The sequence below is a fragment of the Anomalospiza imberbis genome, chromosome 10 (genome assembly GCF_031753505.1).
Source record: "Anomalospiza imberbis isolate Cuckoo-Finch-1a 21T00152 chromosome 10, ASM3175350v1, whole genome shotgun sequence".
In the NCBI taxonomy this organism is placed as follows: Eukaryota; Metazoa; Chordata; class Aves; order Passeriformes; family Viduidae; genus Anomalospiza; species Anomalospiza imberbis.
In genome coordinates this window covers 18,841,588-18,865,140 of record NC_089690.1, presented here as the reverse complement: position 1 = coordinate 18,865,140, position 23,553 = coordinate 18,841,588, and the positions used below count along the sequence as shown (strand labels likewise).

At 42.0% G+C, this 23,553-nt stretch overlaps 1 protein-coding gene across 5 annotated transcripts in view; it reads left to right on the top strand.

The window, feature by feature from the left end:
- The window catches only part of PXYLP1 (2-phosphoxylose phosphatase 1), an 84,058-nt gene that overhangs the window by 43,597 nt on the left and 16,908 nt on the right, over positions 1-23,553 (top strand). For 3 of the 5 annotated variants that reach the window (XM_068200995.1, XM_068200992.1, XM_068200993.1), the window contains exons 2-3: positions 6,330-6,461; positions 8,452-8,499. In XM_068200995.1, coding sequence (XP_068057096.1) covers positions 6,383-6,461; positions 8,452-8,499 — 127 coding nt within the window. In that variant the 5' untranslated portion in view covers positions 6,330-6,382. Of the gene's footprint in view, positions 1-6,329; positions 6,462-8,451; positions 8,500-22,606; positions 22,716-23,553 lie in introns of those variants that run through there. The other 2 variants (XM_068200997.1, XM_068200996.1) reach the window with 2 other exon arrangements.

Below are 23,553 nucleotides of genomic sequence, written 5' to 3'. Positions count from 1 at the left end.
TCTTCCAAAAGTACTTGTTTGAGTTTTCAGAAGCATTTGGGTTTAGAAGTGTTTCTTTGCCAGATGGCTAGTGGTCAGAGTACAGGGAGGTACCTGTACTCTGCAAACACCTAAATGGTTTGCTGTGCAAGGGTGAAAAAAAACAATTTAAATCCAACACTTAATGATCTTTGCATACTTTTTTAACAGTTCCCATGCTTTTTTTTTTTTTTAACTCAGTTATGTTTGTTCAAGATAACATGGGCATCATTTCATCAGAAAATTGATGTAAGTGTAAGAAAAATCCAGAAATTGAGAGATTTCTGGCTGCAGAATAAGTCAACTTCCAATGCTGTGAAACTCATAAAGAATTGTTGTAGTCTTCTAATGTTACACTGCATTATCTATAACATTAATGCACAAAACTTGAACATCGGCGTCTCTGTGTGGCTGTTTATTGGCCAGTTTCAGGAGCTTCACAGAGTGGTAGGTCTTAAGGTCAATAAAACAAATACATTCTAAAGGACTTAGACTGGCAAAAGCAAATGCAAACCTGAACTGTGCAAACACTCATTCTGCTCACATCTCTTAGCATCTGGTATCTGAGAGAAGGCAGCTCCTAATGGTGGCTGAGCAGGACAGAACTGGAAAGAAGGAAACAGCCTTCGGAAGGATGTAAGCTGAAGGTGGCTTTTCCAGCATTTCCAGTGTAAAACTTTACGAGAGTCCTGCTCAAACTTGAAAGCTGCTTAGGAAAAAGGTGTTTAAAATGTTCACCAGTTTGTCTGCTTGTGCACCTTGAGGTTTAAAAGCTCAGATTTTGGAGTCAAGAGAACCTTGTATTTTGAGAGCAGTGGATTGTCTTTGAGGTGTGTCCAAGTTCAGCCTGGCTGGTGGTCCCTTCGTCACTTCTGTGTGCTCAGCACTCAGCAGGCTTACTAAATTCGGGGTAAATCTGCTGCACAGGGAAGGTGAGTGCTGTACAGAGGGGCAGAATTGTTCAAGTAGATCTGTTTGATCCCTTGGCTCGTGTGAAGTGGGAGCTCATACTGCTCACTTGAAAGTCTGGGCAGTACTGCTGGGCCACTGCAATAGCTTTGCACTTTGCCGGACCAGCTGTGCCAGTATGGGGATTTTAGAGCTGCCTAAGAAACTTGCTAACAGAAGACAATAAAAATTTGGGTGTGGACATTTTAATGTACTAAAATATATATTAAACTTCAGCATCTTAGCTGTTTTTCTTTTAAAATCAGATACTTGTTGGTAAAATGTTAAGTGATTAAAAAATAAAATTATCTTATAAGTAACTGTTAATTTTTACATATTAATATGTAGCCATGCTCTATTGGACAGGCACTGCTTCTTGCTGTTTCCATGCTTTACTTGTGGAGTGGTACAAATTGCCTTTTTTATCAGGGCTTACTTTATCTTCACTTAGGTGTTGGGGTTTTTTTTGTATGTGTGGTTTTTTGTTTGTTTTTGTTTCATGTGGCTGCTGACCTGTTTGTGCTTTCAGTTGAGTTTTGCGTGTCCTGTGGTTACTGACTTCCAGTTTAACTCATGGGCTGGGTGAGCTAACACGAATAACACTACAGAGCAGGTTTTATTTAATATTTTCAATGATGAGCCAGTTTTTACTCTTTTTAGAAATGCATTTATTTGCACCAAGTGTTGTACCTATTTTTCTTAATTGCTATTAAAAAAAATGAGTATGTTTCTTGTTTTTTTCCAGTGGGCAAATGGAGAATTGTGGTGAACAGTATCACAGAGGCTGTGTTACTTTGTGATGCTGTGTAAAATGCACCCTCAGTGTTGCAGGGATCATATGTCCAATTTAAATTGCTGCTGCTATAGTGACTGCAGGGGTTTTGTGAGGGTTTCCTCACCCGTGACAATTACAAGCATCAGTAACCAAGCAGGTCATGCTGACCAGGGAATTGGTTCTGCTGCCTGTTCCCATTTCCACTCTGTTCTGGTTCTAGCCATGGATCATTATAGCACTGGTCCATTTGGTCATGACCAGAAGATCCCAGCCACTATTTTGCATTCCTGCAGGAAAAAAATGCAAATCGCTTGGAGTGCCAAAGAAAAGGTCTGACTTGTGCTGTTTGCTGACATAACTGTTTTCTGTAGTTGCTAATTCAAGAATATGAGCTCACTGTCTGAAGTTGTCTGGGGGCTGGACTTGTGAGTAGATTAAAAATGTGCCTGGTAGGCTGCTGCTGCCCAATGACTGGGGAGTGATTGGTGGAGCATCACAAGTTAAAGTGAAAGTCAAGGCAGAACTTTTTATTATAACTGTATCAGGAACTGTCACCTTCAATTCAGATGCCATCAAAACAGGCTTTGTCAAAAAATAAGCCTACAGATACAGATGAAAAGCAAAAGATATATAAAAAAAAGAATAATAGTTAAAATCTCTTATGCAGTGTAGAGATATCAGACTAATGGGTGGGTCCCTCTGTTATTCTGTGACCTTTTCTAAGACTATCTATGAATGTTACTCAAAATCTACCTTATGTCTGTGGGCTTTTTTTTCTCCCTTCTACACTCTATAAGCTTGCTCCAAAATACAGTTTTCTCTGTCTTTGGCACATGGTTATGTACAGAGTAAGCACTACCTTCCTTTTGGGGCAAAGTCTCTATTTGTCTTTGCTGTTGTTTTCATTGTGACCACTTTTGCTCTCTTATGTTTCAGCAGACAATGTCATTTTGATGCAGCACATCTGATAAATACAGTCATTTTATTGAGGCAGACTTTGAGGAGTACTATTGATTATTTATGGAGACATGCTGTTTTAATCAAGTAAATTCATTTAAGCTGTCATGGTGAGTCAGTATAATTCTGTGCTTATGCTTCATGCTGGAGAGTAGGTTTGTATTACAGATGATGCTGGTGATTTAGAGGATGTAACAGCATCAGTCAATTGGCACGGGAGTTTGGCAGGGCTGGTTTAGTGTCTCATATAATCTCACAAGTGCTTTGAAAGCATTGATGTAAAGTTATTTTCAGAGCCTGACTTAAACAAAAGAAGTGTAGCCAGTCAAGAAATGCCTTGTCTCTGGTTTGCTGAGTTGCTGGTGCTGCCGGGGGAGGTTCTGTGTGATGCCCTGGCTGGCAGTGCCCTCCAGTGCTGAGCAGAGTGTGGGTTAGAGCTGCCAGCTGCTCTGCTCCAGCTGCCTGCCTCGCCTGGGCTCCACGCTGGCTGCCTCCCTCCCAGCATTTCTAGGTAGTTACTAATTTTTCCTGACTCCCTGGCCTGGCCTTCAATCATAAGGCTGTTTTTACCTTTGTGTGAGCATGCAGTAACACCTGACATCAGAACTTGTGTGAGATTAGGTAAATACTGAGGGTGCTCTGAATGCTGGGGGTCATTCTGGCATGTTTTGATGAGTTGAAATTTTGGATTGTGTTACATTTTTGGGTAGATATATGCGTAGGTATGCTGCAAAAGGTGTCTGAGAAGTACCTTTTACTTAGCTGCATTTCAATGTAGGATGCTTTATTAATGACTATCCTTATGATTTTCTGAACTGTTCAAGTGTGTGACATTTAAATTAGTGTCACTGAAATGTTTGGAGTTGTAAAGGTCACCTTTATCAAGTACTGCATTCATAGAAACAGAATTGTGGCATTGTTTAGGTTGGAAAAGGTCAAGTCCAACAGTTTCCTCAGCACTGTCAAACCCACAACCAAGCCCTGTCTCTGAGCACCACTTCCACAGGTCTGTTTAATCCCTCCAGGGATGGTGCCTCCACCACTGCCCTGGGCAGCCTGTGAAGAAATGTTTCCTAATATCCAATCTAAACCTCAGAGATGGGCATCAATGACTGCATTTTGGGCACGTGTCAGAAGCTGTTGCTCCTGGCACCAAGTTCCACCTTGCTGTGGTGCTCACTGCCCTCTAAAAGCAGTGAGGGCTTCCTTGACTCCAACCGTGCTCCTGCAGCCAGCGAGGTGCTGCTGTCAGCTGCTGGTGGGATTGCCCTTTGCTGTTCATGGAGTCATCCCTTCATGGTGTGGACATGTAGAGGCTGGGCCAGGACCTGCACTCTGTCTGGGAAAACAGGTCAAGAGCAGCAGTGCCTGAATGTCAGGTTTGCAGGGGATGCTCTGCAGTGCTCCTGCTCTGTGATAGTTTGTGCTGGACACCCCAGATGTGTTCTGCTCTGTGGTTTCTTGTTTTGTTTCATCTGCATGTAAGAATAGTTCTGGAGGACGATAAGTTTGGTTTGCTTTTATTTCTCCCCCCTCCAGACTTTGTTTTATCTTTTTTAGCTTACCAGTGCTCACTTCAGTGAGTGCCCACAATGCTTATTGTACTGCCAAGCGAGCCCTGCCCTGGGAGCTCCTCGTGTGCCAGCCTGGAGGAGCAGAGGCTCCAGCACTCAGTCTCACATACCTTCACCTGCTTCCCTGCAGCTTCTTGCCAAGGAGGAGCTGATGGCAAATTGTGTTGATAGGCTTTTAATTAACAGCTTCTCAGCAGGAGCTGTTCCTGTGCCTCATAAGTCACAACAGAGCAACGTTTAATTTGTTCACAAGCCAAAGTGTATTCAAAAGAAAAATCTTTCCACTTTGTAATTTCTTGAATGATGCCTTTCACACTCAATGTTTTAAAGCTTCTGATTTGCAATTAAGGCTTAAAGTTCATTTAGCTTACTCATGAAAACATTTTGCTAATATGAAGTGTGTAAGATCTCTTATTTTTCAGTCTTTAATTTTTTTCTTTTTTGTGGTAGCTTTATTTTGTGCAACAACAGCATTAATCTGTGTAGACTGTGCACAAGGCCTCTTGTTCCTGAGAGCTTTTTAAAAGATTTTACCTTCTCCTTCCTGCTAAGTCTATTTTTTGCTTTTTTCTGTGGTTCCTTCTGTTGTCCCATCTGTTTGGTTGCACTGCTTTATTCTCTCCTGGTGTTTGACATACACTAATCCTTTTACCTTCTATCCTTCACAGCTGTGTTGAATTGCAGTGTGTAGTTCCGTTTTGCTTCTGCCTGCCCTTCACTAGGATGTTCCAGGATGAGCTATGATTTTTTGAAATTGAGAACTGTTAAAAATTGTTCCTTCCAACTTTCCCCCTCCCTGTCTTTTTACTTTATTTTTATTACTGCTTGTGCATGCCATTTATGGTGCTGTTAGCCTTTGGGAAAAATACTGTAATGACTCTGGTTTCTTGCTTCTCAGAATCTCCAGATCTTTCCATTTTTCCACGGTTTCCAAAAGCTGTAAAGGTAGTTGTCCAAGTAAAATGAGATGGAAAGATCTCAGTCCTGCAAAATGTATGTGTATAATGGATTTCACTTACTGCAATCACACAACTCTTTGAGACCAACCCCAGTGGGTAAAATAAGTTCAATTATTCCTGTGACATTTTCAAATACTAGTAATGAAATTAATTGGGGAGGAAGGGAGTGGTGTAGAAAATATCAGAATTTTGAGGTTGTGGTTTTATCAGCACTCAGAGATTAAAATCTTGCTAAGATGGTTAGTTTTTGGAGTCCAGAAGAGTTTTGGTAAGCAAATATGTGTTAGCTACATGTGTACGTCAGAATTGTCATTCTCAAAAGCAGGAAAAATAAAGAGAGGCCTCTTGCTATGAGGAAATAAGTTGGGGGGCAAAAAGAGGAGGTGAAGGGGAAAAAAGCTACTTTCTGTCAACAGGTTTGAATGTTCTGCCATAAATAGAACTTGGTTCAAAGGATCTGGGAATCTCATCTCAGATGATTTCTTTCAAGACTAACCAATTTCCTGCAACACACTGTCAGTGCTAGGAGGAGGCATTTTTTGCACATAAGAGCAGCTGGTTGTTTAAAAAAGAAAAAAAAAGTCATGTGGGGGGGAGAGCACCCCCCTCTCATCCCTTGTATGGAGCAGTTTTCCACAGGAGAACGTACATCTGTGAAAACAGGGCACTTGAGCAAATTCTGTACTCTTCAGAATTTCATTTTGCAAGGAAAAGTGTGTTTGGATGTTTTCAGAAGAGGGCTTGGGCTTTTTGTATTTTTATTTTTGCAATGAGTAACAACTGCTGAGGCTTTATTACTTTTTTGTTTACTGTGTAGTGATATTGACAGCATTTCTTACTCTTCATTATCTTAAGAATTGTGAATGTGAGTATTAACCCTGTGTTAGCAGGAGCAAGCTTAATTTTATGGAAAATAGAAATCTTTTTTATTTACCTGAAAGTTTTGTTGTGGAAATACAGTTAATCCTGTTGTTAGGGTGAAGGCAACTTCTCCATTTTGTTGTTGCCAATTTGAATTGCCCTGTGTTCTTGCCTTTATAGAATAACTGATGCTTCCACATCTGAAATATATATTTGCCACTATTTTGTTGTTTGCAGGAACCACAGATACCTGAAGATGAAACCATGAAGAGCAAGCAGAGTGAATAATAATGCTTTTCCGCAACCGTTTTCTGTTCTTGCTGGCCTTGGCAGCCTTATTGGCCTTTTTGAGCCTCAGTCTACAATTCTGTAAGTGTCCTCATGCTTTGTTTTTCACATATGGTGATCTATAGATGTGTTTAAAAATGGCCATGTTTACAGGTTGTTTAAGCATTCTTTCTTTATTGAAATACTTGGTGTTTGTTTTGGGAGTTTTTGTTTGTTTTTAAGGATTTTTGTTTGCTTGTTTTCCAAAAAGGTAAGAAAGAGTTTTGTGTAGGAAGCTATACAATCTGGAGAATTCAAATCAGGCTATTTTATTTAAAAAAAACCCTGCATTTTGTGGTGCAGTTAAGTAATTGAGTGTGATTAAATCCTTCCATGAAGGTAGACAAAGGACATTGGAGTGAAAAATGATGCAATTCCTATTTTACATTGCATCAGACCAGATGGGATTTAGGAAACTGTTGTGAGAGGTTTGAGTGCTGGGACTTCTCCTGATTGTACCCTCCCATCAGGAAAGTTCACACAGTTGGATTGGTTCATCAGAGGTGGTTGGTTTGTTCAAGAACAGATAAATTGTGTTGTGCTTCAGATGGGTCAATGCAGAGGGCCCTGGCATCCTGGTGGCTGAGCAGGAGGTGGTGCTGAAGGCAGGGCAGTGCAGGTGACACATGGGCACTGTGCCCTGTGCCTGATTAACACCTGCTGCAGCAGAGAGAATGTTTCTGGGTAAAGCCATGTTTTGTGATAATGTGGTCTGTACCAACGCACAGCAGTGTAGTGAGGTGCTGTTAGAAGGCAAGTAAATGCACAGTCCATAGGATAGGATAGCATTCTTTGTTGTTATTGTCCTCTTTCATTGTCTTTTACTAAGCACAGTTCTTCTGGGCTGTTCTTTTTTCTGCATAGTGTAAAAACCCTCAAAACCCAAAAGATTACATTAGAATTAGAATGTGTCTTTTGCACATGACAGACAACTTAAAAAAAGGGAGGGAGAAAAAAATGAAAGAAACTTTGTGGTTTTCTACTGTTATTTTAGTGTGCTTAAACTCATCTTCATGAAATAAAGGGACCTGTGGCTCTGAATTGCTTTTTCAGCCTCCTCTGGGCACAAGCCAGGGGTCTGATTGCAGCTTGTTTTGTCCTTTAGGCTCGTTATAGCTCTACCCTTGATGTTGGTTATGAATTGTGCATAGGGTGAAGGTCCTAGAGGAGCTGCAGCTGAGACATGAAACTGAATTGTTAACTAAATGAGTTTTATTTAGAGATGAGGAGGTAGGCATTTAGGAGAGTGAATCACATTTAATCTAAAGATAAAATGATTTTCTGCTTAATTAGAGCATAACATTTCTGCCAGAGATAAGGATGTTCGAGAAGTGCTTTAAAAAGCACGGAAGCTGCAGCAGGCAGCCAAGGTGAAGCTCAGTGCCAATAGCAGCACTGATACAGAGACTTTTACATCATGAGAACTGCAGTACAAACCACTGGGAGCCAAGACATTCAGGTAGCCTGATACTTTAGCTTCTACCAGCTTCAGGATGTAGAGCAATTAGTCCAAACTTGGAGCAAAGTCCATCTCCACAGCAAAACCAAAACCTTCTTGGATCACTTTGTGCCTCTAGGTGAGCTGTGGCATCTGGGCAGCCTGCAGCTCAGCAGCTTCAGGTGAGTTACCAGTGCTATCACTTGCTGCTTTCTTTGTCACAGCCGCATCAGTGCCTGTTTCTGTCAGGAAACACTGTTTCTTCACATCCTCAGAATGCTGAACTTTGGTGTTGGTGAGTCTGGCTGGTTGCAGCATTCTTCAACACCAAAATTAGCATGAACCCCTCCTTCTCCATCCAGCACTTACAACTTCTTTGCAAAAAGGGTAAAATCTGAGCTATTTTACCCCCACTTAGGCAGAGCATCCTGCTACAGGCCCCTCATGAAAAGACAGACTCTGAGGTCTGGAGCAATTCCCCAGTGGAGCTGGTGCAGGGTCTGGAGCACAAGTCTGATGAGGAGTGGCTGAGGAAGCTGGGAGTGTTTAGCCTGGAGAAAAGGGGGCTCAGGGGGATTTTATCACTCTCTATAGCTACCCAAAAGGAGGTTGTACAAGGTGGGGATCAGTCTCTTCTCCCAGGTAACAAGTGATAGGACAAGAGGAAATGGTCTCAAGTTGTGCCAGGGGAGGTTTATATTGGGTATTCTTCACCAGAAGGGTGGTTTGGCATTGAACAGGCTGCTCAGGGCAGTGGTGGAGCCACCATCCCTGGAGGCATTTCAAAGACATGTAGATGTGGCACTTGGGGTCATGGTTTAGTGGTGAACACGGTGTGCTGGGTTAATGGTTGGTGTTGATCTTAGAGGTCTTTTCCAACCTAAATGATTGATAATATTGTTTATGTTCATGGAGTGAAAATGGGTATCTATACATTTAAACCCAGGAAAATGCCCAAGCCACTGATTTATTTTGTTTTGTTAGAAGGGAGGTACCTCCTGCAGCATTTGGAGTGGTAATGAATGTTTTATGCTGTTGTGATCTTGTGAATCTCTGTTAGCAAGCAGTGCACAGCTTTGTGGAGGAGGGCTGGTAATTTTAAAATATGCTTCTGCTTTTCTAAGCATGAAATGTTGAAAATGTCTCTTCCTTTCTGTGATAAATTTGTTTATAAAAGCAAAACAGTAATACTAAATGTATACTTATACAAGTGGTACATATCTTCTATTTTCAAACTAATGCTTTAGAGCAAAGCATAACTCCTGTAAGTGCTTGATATTTTATCCTTCTTATCCACGTGTGGAACTGTGGCATTTGAAGCCAGACTTGTGAATTGTAGCTGACTCTGAAGCAAAGGGAGTAGTAAAGGCCAAGCTCAGCTGTTTTTCTGTAGGTTCTGACTCAATATTACAAACAGCCCACACTGGGATGGCTGACAAGGTCACAGTCTGGCTCATGCTTCAGCTGTGAGGGTTCAGGAATTGCCTGCAGCAGTGTGCCACCCAGTCAAACAGAAAAGGATGCTGGTTTACTTTAATGTGCTGTGCTGGGAAGGACCTGGAACTGCTTTATGAGCAGTGGTTTCCTCAGCCATGATGAGGTGGAGGTGATGGGTGGTCGTGTGAGCAGTCCTAGTAAGTCTGTCCTTGCTTGTAAGACAAACTCCTGAGGGAATTGTTTCAGAGCTCATGGTTGTCACATCTCAAGTTCAGACACAAGGAGAGAAATGCTGGGGAAAACAACCAGGATAGGACCTCAGAATCTTCAGTGTTGGTAGGCTGGGGATGAACCCAGGATTGACAGAAAACTCTGTCTCCTGTTGTGATGTTTTGTTGTTCTTGGTCCCTTTCTCTTCTCTTGTGGTTTCTGAGTTCTGTAGGCTGCTTTCCTGTGCTGTTTTCACCACAAGGCTGGTGCTTTATGTGGACAGTAACAGCTCAACTCACTGGGTAAATCATGGAGAAAGTTCCCCCTAAAGTCTGTCTCAACAGCTCTGAGAGCCAGAAGTGTTCTGTCCCACCAGCAGTTCTAGTGGATGGACATGGAGCAGCTGGCTGGGATCCAGGTCAGAAGCTGCCCTCAGCTCTGTCCCAGGGGTAGGGCAGGCAGCTCTTGGAGCAGCTGGTTTATATGTTTGTCACATAAGTGTGTGCTGGTTTGGCTGGCTTCATCAAATGCCAGCTGCATCTTTTTCATCTCCTTATCCTGGGAGAAGGAGACATGTAAGCAGATTGCTGCACAGCTGGAGACTCTTCTAAAACCGTAGCAGTCATTCTTCGAGGTGATGTGATGCTTGGATCCTGTGAAACACGCTCCTTTGTGCCAGGAGTCCTGTACGTTTTGGGCAATGGGCACTTGACTGGTTCAGCTCTCTACGTCCTTGAACAGGAGCAAAAGGCCCAGGGTCTGTGTTGGGCTTTGTCTGCCCATGGGGCTCGCTGCTTTCCTGGGCATTTCACAAGGAGCAGTAGGGCAGGGGGACTTGCTTCAGGAAGTCCTACTGTTTTCAAGCTCTGTGTATTTATTGAGATAAATAATGCCACAGATTTTTTTTTTTCTGAACATTCCTGGTGGATGATGGGTGAAATGCTTTTGAGACACATTTGAAAATTTATTTGGATATTTTAATACCTGTTCATAGTTTTGTCAGGTTTGGTTACCATTTCTAGTAGGCACATAGAAGACTTTTATCTAGGAGTTTATACTTGCTGAAAACATACAAGTCTTAGCAGTTCTAGGCATCTTTAATGTAATTGTGTGGCCTGGACTTTGAAGCAAAAGGCTGGCGCCAGATGTGTCCTCAAGTTCAGTTTTGCTGTTAATGCATTGTACAGAGTTAAACCTGGAGCAATCAGCAATAGAGGGAACCTCTCTTGAATGGCAAATGCCACTGGATTTTGTACATGTTTGAATTTTTAAATAGTGTAGGAAAATGACAGTGTTAAAAGTTAACACAAAGAAAATGTTCCACTGCTGGCTACAAGAACACTCTGATGTCTCTAATGGATAATTATATCAATGGAACATTTTTGTTTGGGAAGCCCATTGGACTGGGAAACTGGTTGACTTCCAAACCAAATATGACTAGCAGATTAAAGTTTTATTAGGAATTGTCATTGTTTCTCTCTTGTTTTACATTTGGGGCCAGATCTACAAAAAAGAGTGGAGAAGTATTTTTCTTATAGTGTTTATTAGTCCACATGTGTTTTTATTTTTCTTCTCTTTGTTTATGTAAATGGTCCTGGTTGTAAAACAGTTTAAAACTTCAGCATTGGACAAAAGGAGATCTGGTTTTGATAGACTTGTCAGTTAAGACTGTTCTAAAATGTAATTATGTTGTTTTTATCTAAAGTTTTCAGTGTTTCGCTTTGTCAGAAAAACTGCAGAATGGAAAAATGACCTGTGCTAGACTGTGTATTTTTGTCTCTGTAAATATTACCTGTAATGCTGTTGACTAAAAATGGGCAGTTTTGTTCTGTACAAACATAGAGAATATATGTAGGGATATTTCATTCTTTTTTTGCCAGAAGAAGGGGTTGCAGTGGCCGAGGTCTTTCTTCCTGCTCTGACTGCCTAGAGCGGTGCAAAGGGAAGGTAAATGCAGTGGCTGGGGGCAATTCTTGCAGTTCAGGGACAGAGGATGGCAGTGCACCTGCATCCAAAGGATGTGTCAGAATCCAGCTGTGGTCCTGCGGCCTCAAACTAAGGAGGATAAGACAGAATTTTGGACCCTGTCAATGTTAATTGCATTGGTTAGCTCAGAACAGGAGTTTACAAGTAGGCCTAAAGAGCAGTTTTCTTTTTCCTCCAAAGACTGGTGCCTGAGAACCCAATTACTGGGCAAGCACAGGCCTTTCATTACATTAGAAACATCTGTGACTGGCAGCAGAAGCCTCAAGATGGGTCTCCTTGGGATGTTTCAAAAATTTATCCATGAGTTTCCTTGAATAAACCAAATGGAAAGGCAATTGAAAAGCTGTCTGTTAGGATGCCATGTGTACACTCTGTAAAATTTGCTTGACAATGATTTTTTTTTTTACTCTGCAATCAAAGGCATATAAATTAATTTTTCCATGAAGTAAATACTTTTGGTTTTTAGGGTTTTTTTTTTCCCCTACTTACTGCAAGCCTAAGGAAAAAAGTCAAGAGAAAAGGACTAAAATGATAGTGGGAAAGCATCCCTTTTTACAGGGGTTGCTTTTTATAACCTTGTGGCTGACATCAATTCCAGACTGTCCTTCTGAGGGCTCTGGCTCTCGGGCAGCTCTTGCCCATGGAGCTTCTCTTCTGGTTTGGAGTTTGTTTTCCTACATACTTGGATACTTTGATCAGTGGCTTTGATAAAAAAGAATTTTGGTGACTGCCACTGCTTTTTAAGGTGTTGGCCACTGCCCCAGCAGAGTGCTGGTTCCCATGTAAAGTGTGGGGAGCTGTTTTGTGGGGTTTTTTGGGTTTTTTTAAAAATACTCTGTCTGCCTCTATTGGTCATGCTTGGGTGTTGGTGTATCAGCATGTCTGGAAGTGACATTTTGCTGTTCCAGTAATAATTTCCCTCTACTTTCTGTCATTTGATTTTGCACTGGAGGTTTTGGTTTTAAAGATGAGTCACAGGAAATAGAAATTGGGATTTTCCACATAGAAAAGCAGAAGAGTTTTATTTTGTTGGCTTGAGCTTTGCCAGCAGCTCTCACTTGATGAGGACAGTGTGGGCATCATGTGCAGCACTGCGGTGTTTGGGGTTTAGCCTGAGATCCTCACCAAGGCTTCCTGCAGCCCCTGCTGGGAGCCAGAGCCCTGGGCCAGTGGCTGCTAAGGTGGGTAATGCATTTTGCTGGTGTATACAAGTAACTATATTTGAAAAGCCACAGCTTTAGAATTCTTGATGTAGAGAACTTGTTTTTGTCATGTGTTACCAGCATATGAAATTAAAAGGAGAACAGATATCTCCCTTCATGAATTTTGTCTTCAAGCACTTAAGCATGGCAAATTTTCCACTCATGAGAAGTCTCTCTGGGTTTTGTTTTTTAAAGTGCTAATTTAATCTGAATTTAAGATTAAAGGGAAACACGACCCACAAATAATAAATCCAAGCCTCTGTATATTTTAGCAGCCAATGAAGAGAACTAACTGTAAATACAGAAATTTTTAAGGATCTTTTTTATATTTGTAACTGGAGTTTTAAATAACTGTTTTGTGATTTTTCAAAAGTGATGCTATAATGCATCAGTCCACAAAATGAACCCCTGAAGGGAAAGGAGAATGATGAATGCTTGAGAATCATACTATGGGGCAGTCTTACTTTCTCCTAAAAAATAGAGCAATCATTTCAAAGTAGTTGCTTTAAATATAGGTCAGGTTAAATTGCTTGAGACAGGACTTGACCAACAGAAGTTACTTGTCAGGCTACAGAACTTCATAATTCTTATTTAACTATATATCCTAACTTCATCCATGGTGGTTAGTTGGACTGTACTTTAGCAGAATTAATATGAAGTGTTAAAGCACATGTTTGAAGGCTACTGTACAGTTGATTCTGTAGGTCAGGTTATATTTATTTATATATTAGCAAATTCTGTTTTGTCATTAAACCAGTTGTCTGCCTTTCCTTTTTCACAGCTCTTGAAAGGTGAATCAGGCTGCCTTACAAGTCACTGCAGGCATTGTTTTGGAATGGCATGTCTGTCTTTTAAATCCTATAAAATTATTCCTAGGATTTTTCCATATGTTACTTGTATACTGGGCTAAATTGTGTTTTAACAACTGAAACATTGTTTTTAAATTTGGATGTTCACCTTATTTTGTTTGTAGAAATAGCAAAAAGAGAATACTGTTTCTAATGTGCAGCTGTTACATTCTGTATAAATGGTGAATCAGGGTTAGCTCACACAGGTGAAATCCGCACGGTGTAAAGCCTCAGTTCTCACAAGAGCATGGTCCCCTGTGTGGGGTTTGCATTCTGGCTCTTATTTGGGGTTCTCAGGATAGCTGATGGCAGTGTGGGGTTTGCATTCTGGCTCTTGTTTGGGGTTCTCAGGATAGCTGATGGCAGTGTGGGGTTTGCATTCTGGCTCTTGTTTGGGGTTTTCAGGATAGCTGATGGCAGTGTGGGGTTTGCCTTCTTGTTTGGGGTTTTCAGGATAGCTGATGGCAGTGTGGGGTTTGCATTCTGGCTCTTGTTTGGGGTTTTCAGGATAGCTGATGGCAGTGTGGGGTTTGCATTCTGGCTCTTGTTTGGGGTTTTCAGGATAGCTGATGGCAGTGTGGGGTTTGCATTCTTGTTTGGGGTTTTCAGGATAGCTGATGTCAGTGTGGGGTTTGCATTCTGGCTCTTGTTTGGGGTTTTCAGGATAGCTGATGGCAGTGTGGGGTTTGCATTCTGGCTCTTGTTTGGGGTTCTCAGGATAGCTGATGGCAGTGTGGGGTTTGCGTTCTTGTTTGGGGATTTCAGGATAGCTGATGGCAGTGTGGGGTTTGCATTCTGGCTCTTGTTTGGGGTTTTCAGGATAGCTGATGGCAGTGTGGGGCCCAGTCCCCAGCCCTGACTGCCAGGGCTCTCTGGGAGGTGGACTCTGGGCTTTGCTCACCTGTGGGTGAGGCAGCCAAGGCAGAGCTCACCTGTGTTTGGTCCTGCCCTCCCTGCTGGGTGTTCCTGTTGGGGTTGGCTGGGCACTGGGCAGTGATGCTAATCCCTGAAGGTTGCTCTTTCCATAAGCAATTTCTCTGCTGCTCATCCCCTTGCTACAGGGCTGCCTTCCCTTGTACTTCTGTTTTTCTCATGTTTCAGAGATGATGGCAACAAAACAAAACCTGGATGTCTTAAGCTGAGAAGGCAAACACAACCTTGTCACTATTCTTTGTTTTAGTAGGAGCCTTTCGTTAATCTTTTGCTGACCACTCTTATTCTTGCAGAGTTTTCTGAGAATTCACAATCATTCACACTTTATTAGCTTTATCTCTCTTTACTTTTACCAGAGCACTTAGGACAATGTTATCTATTAATTGCAAATGAGCTCATCAGACTTTAATAATTTGCTGTCCTTTGTTTGAGATTTGAGTTCTGCATCTTCATCAGAGAATGTTCTGACCCAAATTTCCCTTCTCTCCTTGTTCAGTGAGCAGAGTTTCAACAGGACAGTGCCAGGAAAACTACCTTAATGTCAATGTTCCCTATTTCTAGGCCATGTGCAGTCTTCTGAAAAGCATGTAGGGCTATGTAAACTTCATGTTTGATGATAGATTTGTTTCTCTGAGCTGTGCTTTGTGCTTGCCTTAATCCCCACTGTGCTGCTGCAAATTGAGTTGAAAACCATTGGGGTTTATGCATGTGCTGGTTCCACTGTATGTATCTGAAAGAGAGATGCTTAGTATGCTTCATACAGTTGTTCATGTTTCTCCTTAGTCCTTTTAATTTTTCTCTTGTGAGTTGTCTTTCAGGCAGTTTTGTTCTTTTATCTGTGCTTTTGCAGGGATCTCATTGTTGAAATGATACACTGACTTAATCCAAAGTGTCTTGTCACTTGACTGTAAAAGTTTTTGAAAAATTTATTGTGTGTTCTTGGGCATGTGGAGTTTCTGTGATTAATAAAGTCTCTCAAACTGTACTGATTTTGAAGATTTTAATGCCTACAGGCAGTTTTTTACTGCCTTTTGTTTTTTCTAATAAGAGTAATCTCTGTTCCCAAAATGAGTTCCCTTCTGGCTTTTCAAAGCTCAGTCCCTGAGAGAAAAGCAGTGCTTGTCCATACTAAATGGCATTATGGTTTATTTTAAATGAGGTGGGGTCTAAGTAGTTTGTATTTAAAAGACTGAGGCTTTTGTGGACTTGCTGCAGTGAAATATGAAGTCTTGTAAAATGGAAGTGATCTCCCTTCATTATTTTTGTGAGATGGTTGGAATTAAAAGAGCTGGAAACATATGTGGTGTAATTTTGGGTTTACCAACTGTGCACATTAATGCTGAATGAAGACAAGAAATAAGATTCACTGTCTTCCCCTTAGCTGTTTTATGGCAAGAGTCCCAAAGATACCAATAATTCTCTGATCCAGAGAACACTGTTCTGAATTCCTGAGATTAATGACTGTCAAGGAAGGCTTCCCCAGCACAAAAATCTGTCAGGTTCTACTGTATTAAATATGTTTTGAGGTTTGCTGCTGGCAAATCCATGGCAGCTTTCTTTGCCTTGCCCTGGTGTTGACAAGGACAAACAAGTGAGCTGGCTTGGCTTGGGTAAGCAGTGGCATATGGTGTTGAGATCACTTCCCTGAGCAGGTCAGTTTGTGGACAGAAAGCAGTTGGGATTAGATGTGAAACAGAAAAGTGCTAATTTAATGCAATAGTGAAAATATTGATTTGAATTTGTAAGGCTTTTTATCTTGGAAGGACACTGCTGTAGAGAGGTGCCAGATGTCTGTGGGCTGTGTCTGGCTGCTGCCATTAACATAAGAGGCACTTGGTGCCCCTTGCCTTGGGCTGGCAGTGCTTTGATCTCTGCCTGCAGCCAGGTGTGAGGCACAGATGCTGCAGGGAGGGCAGGGAGCAGGTCAGGAGAGGCCCTTACCAGTGAGCTGATGCAGTTTGTTGCAGCCCAAAAGCTGCAGCCTTGGTGTTTTGACACCAGGGGAGCAATACTTGTGAAGATGTGATGGGCAGAGCTAAGGTGTGGTTTTAAGTCTCTTTATTTCTTTGTTTTCCTTGTGTATTTTGGGATTCCTATTTCTACAGCTGGATGTACTGTACACATCCTAATGACAGTTGACTTGAATGTCAAAGACATTGTGAGTAGTTTGGGATGAGTCTGAGGAGACTGAGTCTCCCCATTCTGAATTTGGGGAGAACCCTAGGGAAAGGAGGCATCCAGGATGATAAAAAAGACAAGTGCATGCTTCCCGTGTGCAGGGAGCACTCACAGGGCTTCAGCTGTAGAGAGCTCATGTCAGCAACAGATTGCTGGGTAGCAGAACAGGAGCAACTCTAGAACTTACCTTGAACTCTGCTTTATGGGGCATATTTGAGTATCATGCCCAGCTGCTGTAGATGAAAGGATCACTAAAGCCTGAGGATTTGTAGCCCGTGTTCCTGAGAAGATGCTTTTTGCTTTGTGTTCTTCTGCTGAGTCTTGGCTGCTATGTTGGTGTTCAGTTCATGTGTGAAATCTGCCAAGCATCTTTTTTTTCAGTCATGTTGCAAACGCTGCTGCACAGCTTCCCACTCCAGTATTTGTGGGAATCATACAGGACAAAAAGAAACTAAAAACCAAAACCAAACAAACCTCAATCTAAAAGCAAAGGTCCCCACCCCCTGGAAAAGGATGGCAGAGGCACTCAGTGTGGTGTATATCAGTGTAGAGCAGTTGATCTTTATTTTGGGACAATTCTATGGAAATGGGAAGAGTTGCCAACTGTTTCTGAACACAGCTGATAAAAGCTGTTTTGAAAATCTGTTCCAGGACAATTCAGTTGGATTAGTTCGTTTAGCTGTTGCTGAGTTCTGTAGACAGAAGCAGGACAGTGCTTTAAAACCTCACGAATCTTGCTGGATAAGCAGCAGTGGCTGGATCTACTGTATTGATAAAAATCGTGCTCAGGCCATAATTCCCCCCTGTTTAGTCTTTGTGAATTCAAGCCTTGTTTGGTGGCCCTCAGGACACTGATTTGATCCAGCTGAAGTCTTCTCACAGCATGATGAGACGTGGCAGCTCCCAGCAATAGGAGGGACTTCTCCAGAGCGTGGTGGCTTATGGTGTTTGTTGCCCTTCTCATTGGGGAGTCCCAGCGAGGCTGTGGTGGGCCAGGACCAGCATAACTGTGTCAGTGAAAGCTCTGCTGGGCTCTTGTCACTGAACAGCCTGGAGAAGGAGCAAGGTGTGACTTGAGCAATGTGTTTATAGAGCAGCAAATCCGTCTGCTTGTCTGGGTGTGTTGTGGAACCTCCTCCACTCCCCCCAGACCGAGTGCAGAACCAAGCAATGGGGTAATTAGTGACATGCTGGAAAAGAACAGCTTTAGCATGCATGTTTATTTCTTTTAAAAAAATTAGTATATGAAATTGATGAAAATAGAAATCTGTTTGCTGGTGAACATTGTAGAGTTTCAGTGTAGAAGGAAAATAGGATAAAATACAGCAAGTAATTTTTCATGTTGGGAGGGGAAGTGGAAAATGATTGTCATCTCTAGAGCTTGAAAAGGCTTGGATTTGCAGTCAGCATTGCTGTGTTATTGCTGTCAGGCTGAAATTCCTGGAAGCTGTTTAAGCAGTGCCATATGCCCTTCTGAAATGTCCAGTGAAAAACAATGGGGGGTAGGGGGAAACCCCTAAAATGATAAAGCTCTTTTCAGAGCTGCATCTGGACTTAATAAATGCAAGCACACATTGTGTAATTTAATGTATCTGCTTAAATTAGATCTCAGACACAAGAGTACATGGCCCGCCATGTTGTGTTTGGTGCAAAAAGGATTTTCTTAACATATTTTTTTTCTTCATGTAAGTCAGATTGTGACCTTGTAAAAAAAATCTGCTGGCCGTGCAGCCGCTGCAGCTGGAAATAAGAAACCTGTTCTCTGCAATACTGATGTTTAAGGCTGGTAAGCTCCCAGGCATGGTGGTTGTTCGTAGTTGTTCTATTTTACCTTTGAACATGATCACACAAGTACTGAAATCCGGTTTTGTGCTCTGACTCTGATATGTAATAAGGCCCTAGGTCAGTACCTGTGAGCTATGGCTCCATGGGAAAGTGCTGCTTTTGGCACTTGCTCCAAAATGAGGAAAACCTTTAAGGAAAGTTCACAGCTTGTGAGCCAGAAAATAGGCAGACAAGCAGGCTTTGCCCCACTCCTGGAAAGGGGTAGGAAGGTTGGCTATTTCTGTCCAACTCTGTGAAAAACAGCTGATAAGAACAGCCTATTTATAGCAGCTCTCAGTTGTCCATAGGAACATTTGCATCTCCAGTAGAAAACTTCAGGGATCTGAAAACTAAGAAGGCTGAAAACTCAGGTGGCATTAGGCTGAAGAAAAAGCTTTTGGTTGCATTTCATGTAAGAAAATGACACCAGTATTGGTTAGAAAAACTAAGATGCACTTACAGGTTGTAGCTGCAATTATATTTTTGTTTTGGGGTGAAAGCAGGCACTGTGGTGAGGAAACTCATACTGGGGTGTATGTATAGACTTCCATTTTGTTTGTGTGTGGCAGAAGAGCAGCGTTAAGTCTTGTTAAGTTTTTTTTTTTCCTTATGTCCTAATGTCTGTGATTTTCTTCAAAACATGCACATTAAAAATCTGAATACTCTAGTGTGGTGTTTACACTCTAGAGCTCACACTTGTTCCCTCTTCATCAGATCTGACTTCCACTGGGTTAGCTTAGCTACATCTGCAGCCTCCAAGATTCCCTGAGCTCCCATTTTCTGTCAGTGAACCTATGATACACAGGATGCATCAGAAAACTTACATTTCCTACACGTTAAACAGAGAAACAGCATTTTAATTTCAAATTTCCCCTGGGCATCTGTACAGTTGGAGGAGAGTGGCTCCTCGTCTTGGCTGCCCTGCTCCCATCTCCAGCGTGTTTCACATGGAGAGTGGCTGTAGCTGAGTTCTCCTGGTGGAGAAGGGCAGGAAGGGACCTGCTGCATCAGGCTCTGTGGTGACTGAGTCTGCAAGGCTAAAAGAAAAGGGAATTCCACCTCTTTTCTTGATTAAATCACAAGAAGTAATTGGGGGAGGAAATGGGACTGTTATTTCTGTATTGTCACTGTGAAACTGAAGATGTAGTTTGAGGAGCTACATGAGGAAATACAAACATAGCACTTAACAGAATTTTAAAAGGAGCATTTTTCTGATATTGACTCAAGTAATGCAGAAATTTACCCAAGGAAGATGAGTGCACCAAAATGGACACACACCCTCCTCATGCACCCAACTCCCCGGCTGTGTGAATTTAATCAATTTCTCACGACAGGTTAAAATTTCTCTGTAAGAATTTGGAATATGATGTTGTGTTTCACAAGTCTGCTGCAGCGTTCCTCATGGTCTTCCAAAGTAATTGTTTTTTGTTTTTTTTTTTTTTTTTTTTTTTTTTTTGCTGTAGGAAGAGAGATGCCCATGTTTATTTGATGGGATCGATAGAACTGTTCTAGTGGATTTTAATTTCTGGTGTCAAAATATGCTGTGCTGAAGGCCACAGCAGAAGTGTGGCTCTGCATTGTGAAGTGCAGGTGTTCAAGGCTGCTGTAGCCAGCATTTTTCAGCACTTTTGATTAGAAACACTGCCATGAAAGGAATATTTATTCATTATTTATTCATTACTTGTTTGCTACACCTAAATACTCTTTGTGAATATTTTTAAAAATTTGTCCTAGAACGTGACATGTAGGCTGCTGGCAATAAGATTGTGCTGTAAGACTGCTTGAAAAGTCTCTAAATTACTATGATTTCTTTTACAGAAGGAAAAACAGCAGCAGCAGTCACAAAATTGAGTGGGTTAAATAGGTGTATGCGTCTGGGCACGTGTCAGCCCATAACTCACCCCTGGTGCTGAGTGTTTGCAGACTGTTGGAAACTCAGAGGGGATCTGTAGTCTCTGTTTGCTCCCATTTGGCTGCTTAGTCAATGCCACGAGCGTGGAAGTTCCTGCTCTGTTCTCTGCTAGGGCTGGTGAATCTGTGTTGAATCAGCCATTTTCCGAGTTTGGGCAGGTAACATTTCAGGTGTGTGAGGAGGGAAGGGCTTCCCTCTGCTGCCCTGCCACAGCTGCACTCTGAAGGTTGTACCTGTGTCACCTTGGAATGCACACGATTGTTAGGTTGAAATATTGTGGAGAATTTGCTCTCCAAGAAGCCTTCTTTATCTTCTCAGGGGTTTGTTAAGGCAGAGCATTTCGTTGTTGCTATTCTAGGTTAAATTTAAGTGTGTGCCCTCCTCCGTTCCCCACTGTTTTTCTCTCTGTTACCCACCTCCCCCATAGCTCCCTTCACTCATTTTTTTTTCTCCTTTGTAATTGTGCTCAGGGAATTTAGCAGCACTCTGGGAAGAAAACCTTAAAGCTTGGGACATGTTCTGTTGTCCAGAGAGGGCTCTGGCTGCCCATGAGCACATCTGTGCTTGAGGGACCCCTTCTCCCCTTGCTCCTCAACAGGCAGGACACACAGCAAGAGTGGAGGAAATGGAAGGGCAAATGTTTGGGGAAGCAGAGTTGTGGTGAAAAAAGTAGTTAAGGGATTGAGACTGAAAAGACACTGAGGATTGTCACTTTGTAGGTTCAGTGTGCATAGATCTTATGTTAAAAAAATTCCTCTTCAGGTTCTGTAGGGTAAGAGGTTTGATTTAAAGTAAAAATTACTGGGATTTTTTTTTAGTACTTAAGCTACACATTCTAATAATCTAAAAGCCAGTGAAAATTTAAGACTGTAAAAGTTTAGTGGCTCCATTTATATAAATACTAAATCTAAAGTTAGATACTTGTGTTCACAGGCTTAGAAAGCATTTCAAAAGACTTTTATGGTTATCTTTTTGAATAGTACTTGATAGTTTGACCAGTGTGAGGTTAAGAAGCCTTTTTTTGTTTGGGTGATTACTCACCATTCCAATACAGCACATTAGTGATGGTGGCCTTATGCATTATGGATGAAAGCCCTTGCTGTTAATACAGATCTTACCTTTGAGCCAGTCAAAGCCTTTATTTAGCAATGCAAAAGCAGAAAATGAGAAAGGTGGGTTGTGTGTCACACAGATACATGTGAACTTCATTAATACCCAAATGTGCATTTGCAGTCCAAGGCAGAGCTCTAAAACTGACCCTGGGGGGTGCTGCTTGGGGATGAGGGTGGGGTTTTCTGGGACCACACCTAGGGGTTTGCAGGGATCAGACCTGGGACTTGCAGGGTCATACCCAGGGTCACAGGATGTCAGAGCTCTGTGCTCAGGTTGCTTCATTTCTCCACTGGCAGTGTACCTTCAGTGTTGCACCATGTGCTCTTCAGCCCATGTGTGCCTTAGCTGTTTTTTCCAGATTGTTTCTTCACCTTTTCCCCCCCCACCTTAGTTGTTTTCAAGAATTCCTGCCTCTTTTGGGCTGGTCGTCTGTACAGTACATCTACTCTAGCTCCCCTTTTTTTCAGGGAGAGAGCAGCTAGAAGAGCTGGGAGCTGGGGTGTTTAACCTGGACAAAAGGAGGCTCAGAGGGACCTTCTCTCTCTCTACAACCTAAAGGAGGTGGTAACCAGTTGCCAATCAGCCTCTTCTTCCAGTCCCATCAAGCAACAGGACAAGAGGAAATTGCCTGAAGTTGTGCCAGGGGAGCTGTAGACTGGATATGAGGGAAAATGTGTGGATGTGGCATTTGGGGCCAGGTTTTAGTGGTGAATACGGTGGGGCTGGGTTAACAATTGGACTCAATGATCTCAGAAGCCTTTTCCAGCCTTAATGATTCTATGAATCTGTGAAGTCCACATTCATCACCAGACTTTCAGAAGCCTGAGTGTTCTGCTCTGTGCTAGGCAGCCTTATTACTGCCCTGGTAGGAGCAAAAGGGGTGGGGGGAAAGGTGGAAGTGGATAAATAACTTTTTGTGCTCTCTAACATGCGCGTTCGCTTTTCTTTACCCGTCAGCATAAGGTTACTCACAGTGAGCTTGCTGTTCTTCATTTCTGCTGTATGCCTGCATTTCTGTTTGACTGTTTTAAATAGTATGTTTGCATGGGGCTGAAAGAACCTTCTGTATTATAAAAGATGAAAACTTCAGCTCTCTGTTAAGTCAGAAAATTTAGACCAACATGGCTACTTGTGCTGCTGCTTCTCAGGCTGTTTGGAGCTACAAGGGAAAACAGCAGTGGAAACTGGTTTTATTGCCTGTCTTTCTGATTTTAGGTAAATATTCTTGATTCTTTTTCGTGGATAAATGTTTCTTCTTGGTAAACAGTGTTGCTGCCTTTTATATCTCAAGCTGAAAGTAGGACTGCAGGAGGGAGAGAAATTGATAATGAAGTGATTTAGTGTTTTATTTGGTGTTCTTTCTACATGAATTGCACCTTGTGTGTTTGGTTTTCTGCTATACTGAATTCTGTCAAATTCATGTCAGTTTTGTAGCCCTAATGGTATCTGGCTCCCTGCTTGGACTTCTGAGCACAATGGCTGACTTGGTAAACTTGACATGTTTCCAGAGGGGATTAGTTGCTGTGTAGGAATTGTTACGATCATTCCACTGAAAGCACTTCTGAGTCTCTCTTGCTTATCTAATGTTTGGGGGTTTATATATTTGGGCATTCAGGAACTCGGTGGGGGGGAGGGAGTATGGAAGTCAGACAATTAACTTTTTGCTCTTTAAATAGGTCCTAATTAATGTACACTGGAAATAAAACCATACTCATGGTGTTTAAGATGCCACTGGGTTTGTTCTTAAACACATTTTTAGTCAAGCTATTGAGTTCATTTTAGAATGTGGTCTTCAGGTTCTATGCTGTAATTTAAAATAAAGGCTCCTGGAGGTTCATTTAAAATTAAACTAAGTATCAGAATTTGGATTTTATTTCTTTTGAATTGTGTTGACTTAAAAAAAAGAATCTGAGTTTGGAGCTGCAAGAATTCTTGAAGGAGTGATTCTACAGCTGTATTTAGGTGTAATCCTGTGTGACCAGAGCCTCTCTGTCTCACAAGGCAGCAGCTGCTGTTTGAGTTCCATCAGGTCTTACTTCTGCCTGATGCCAGC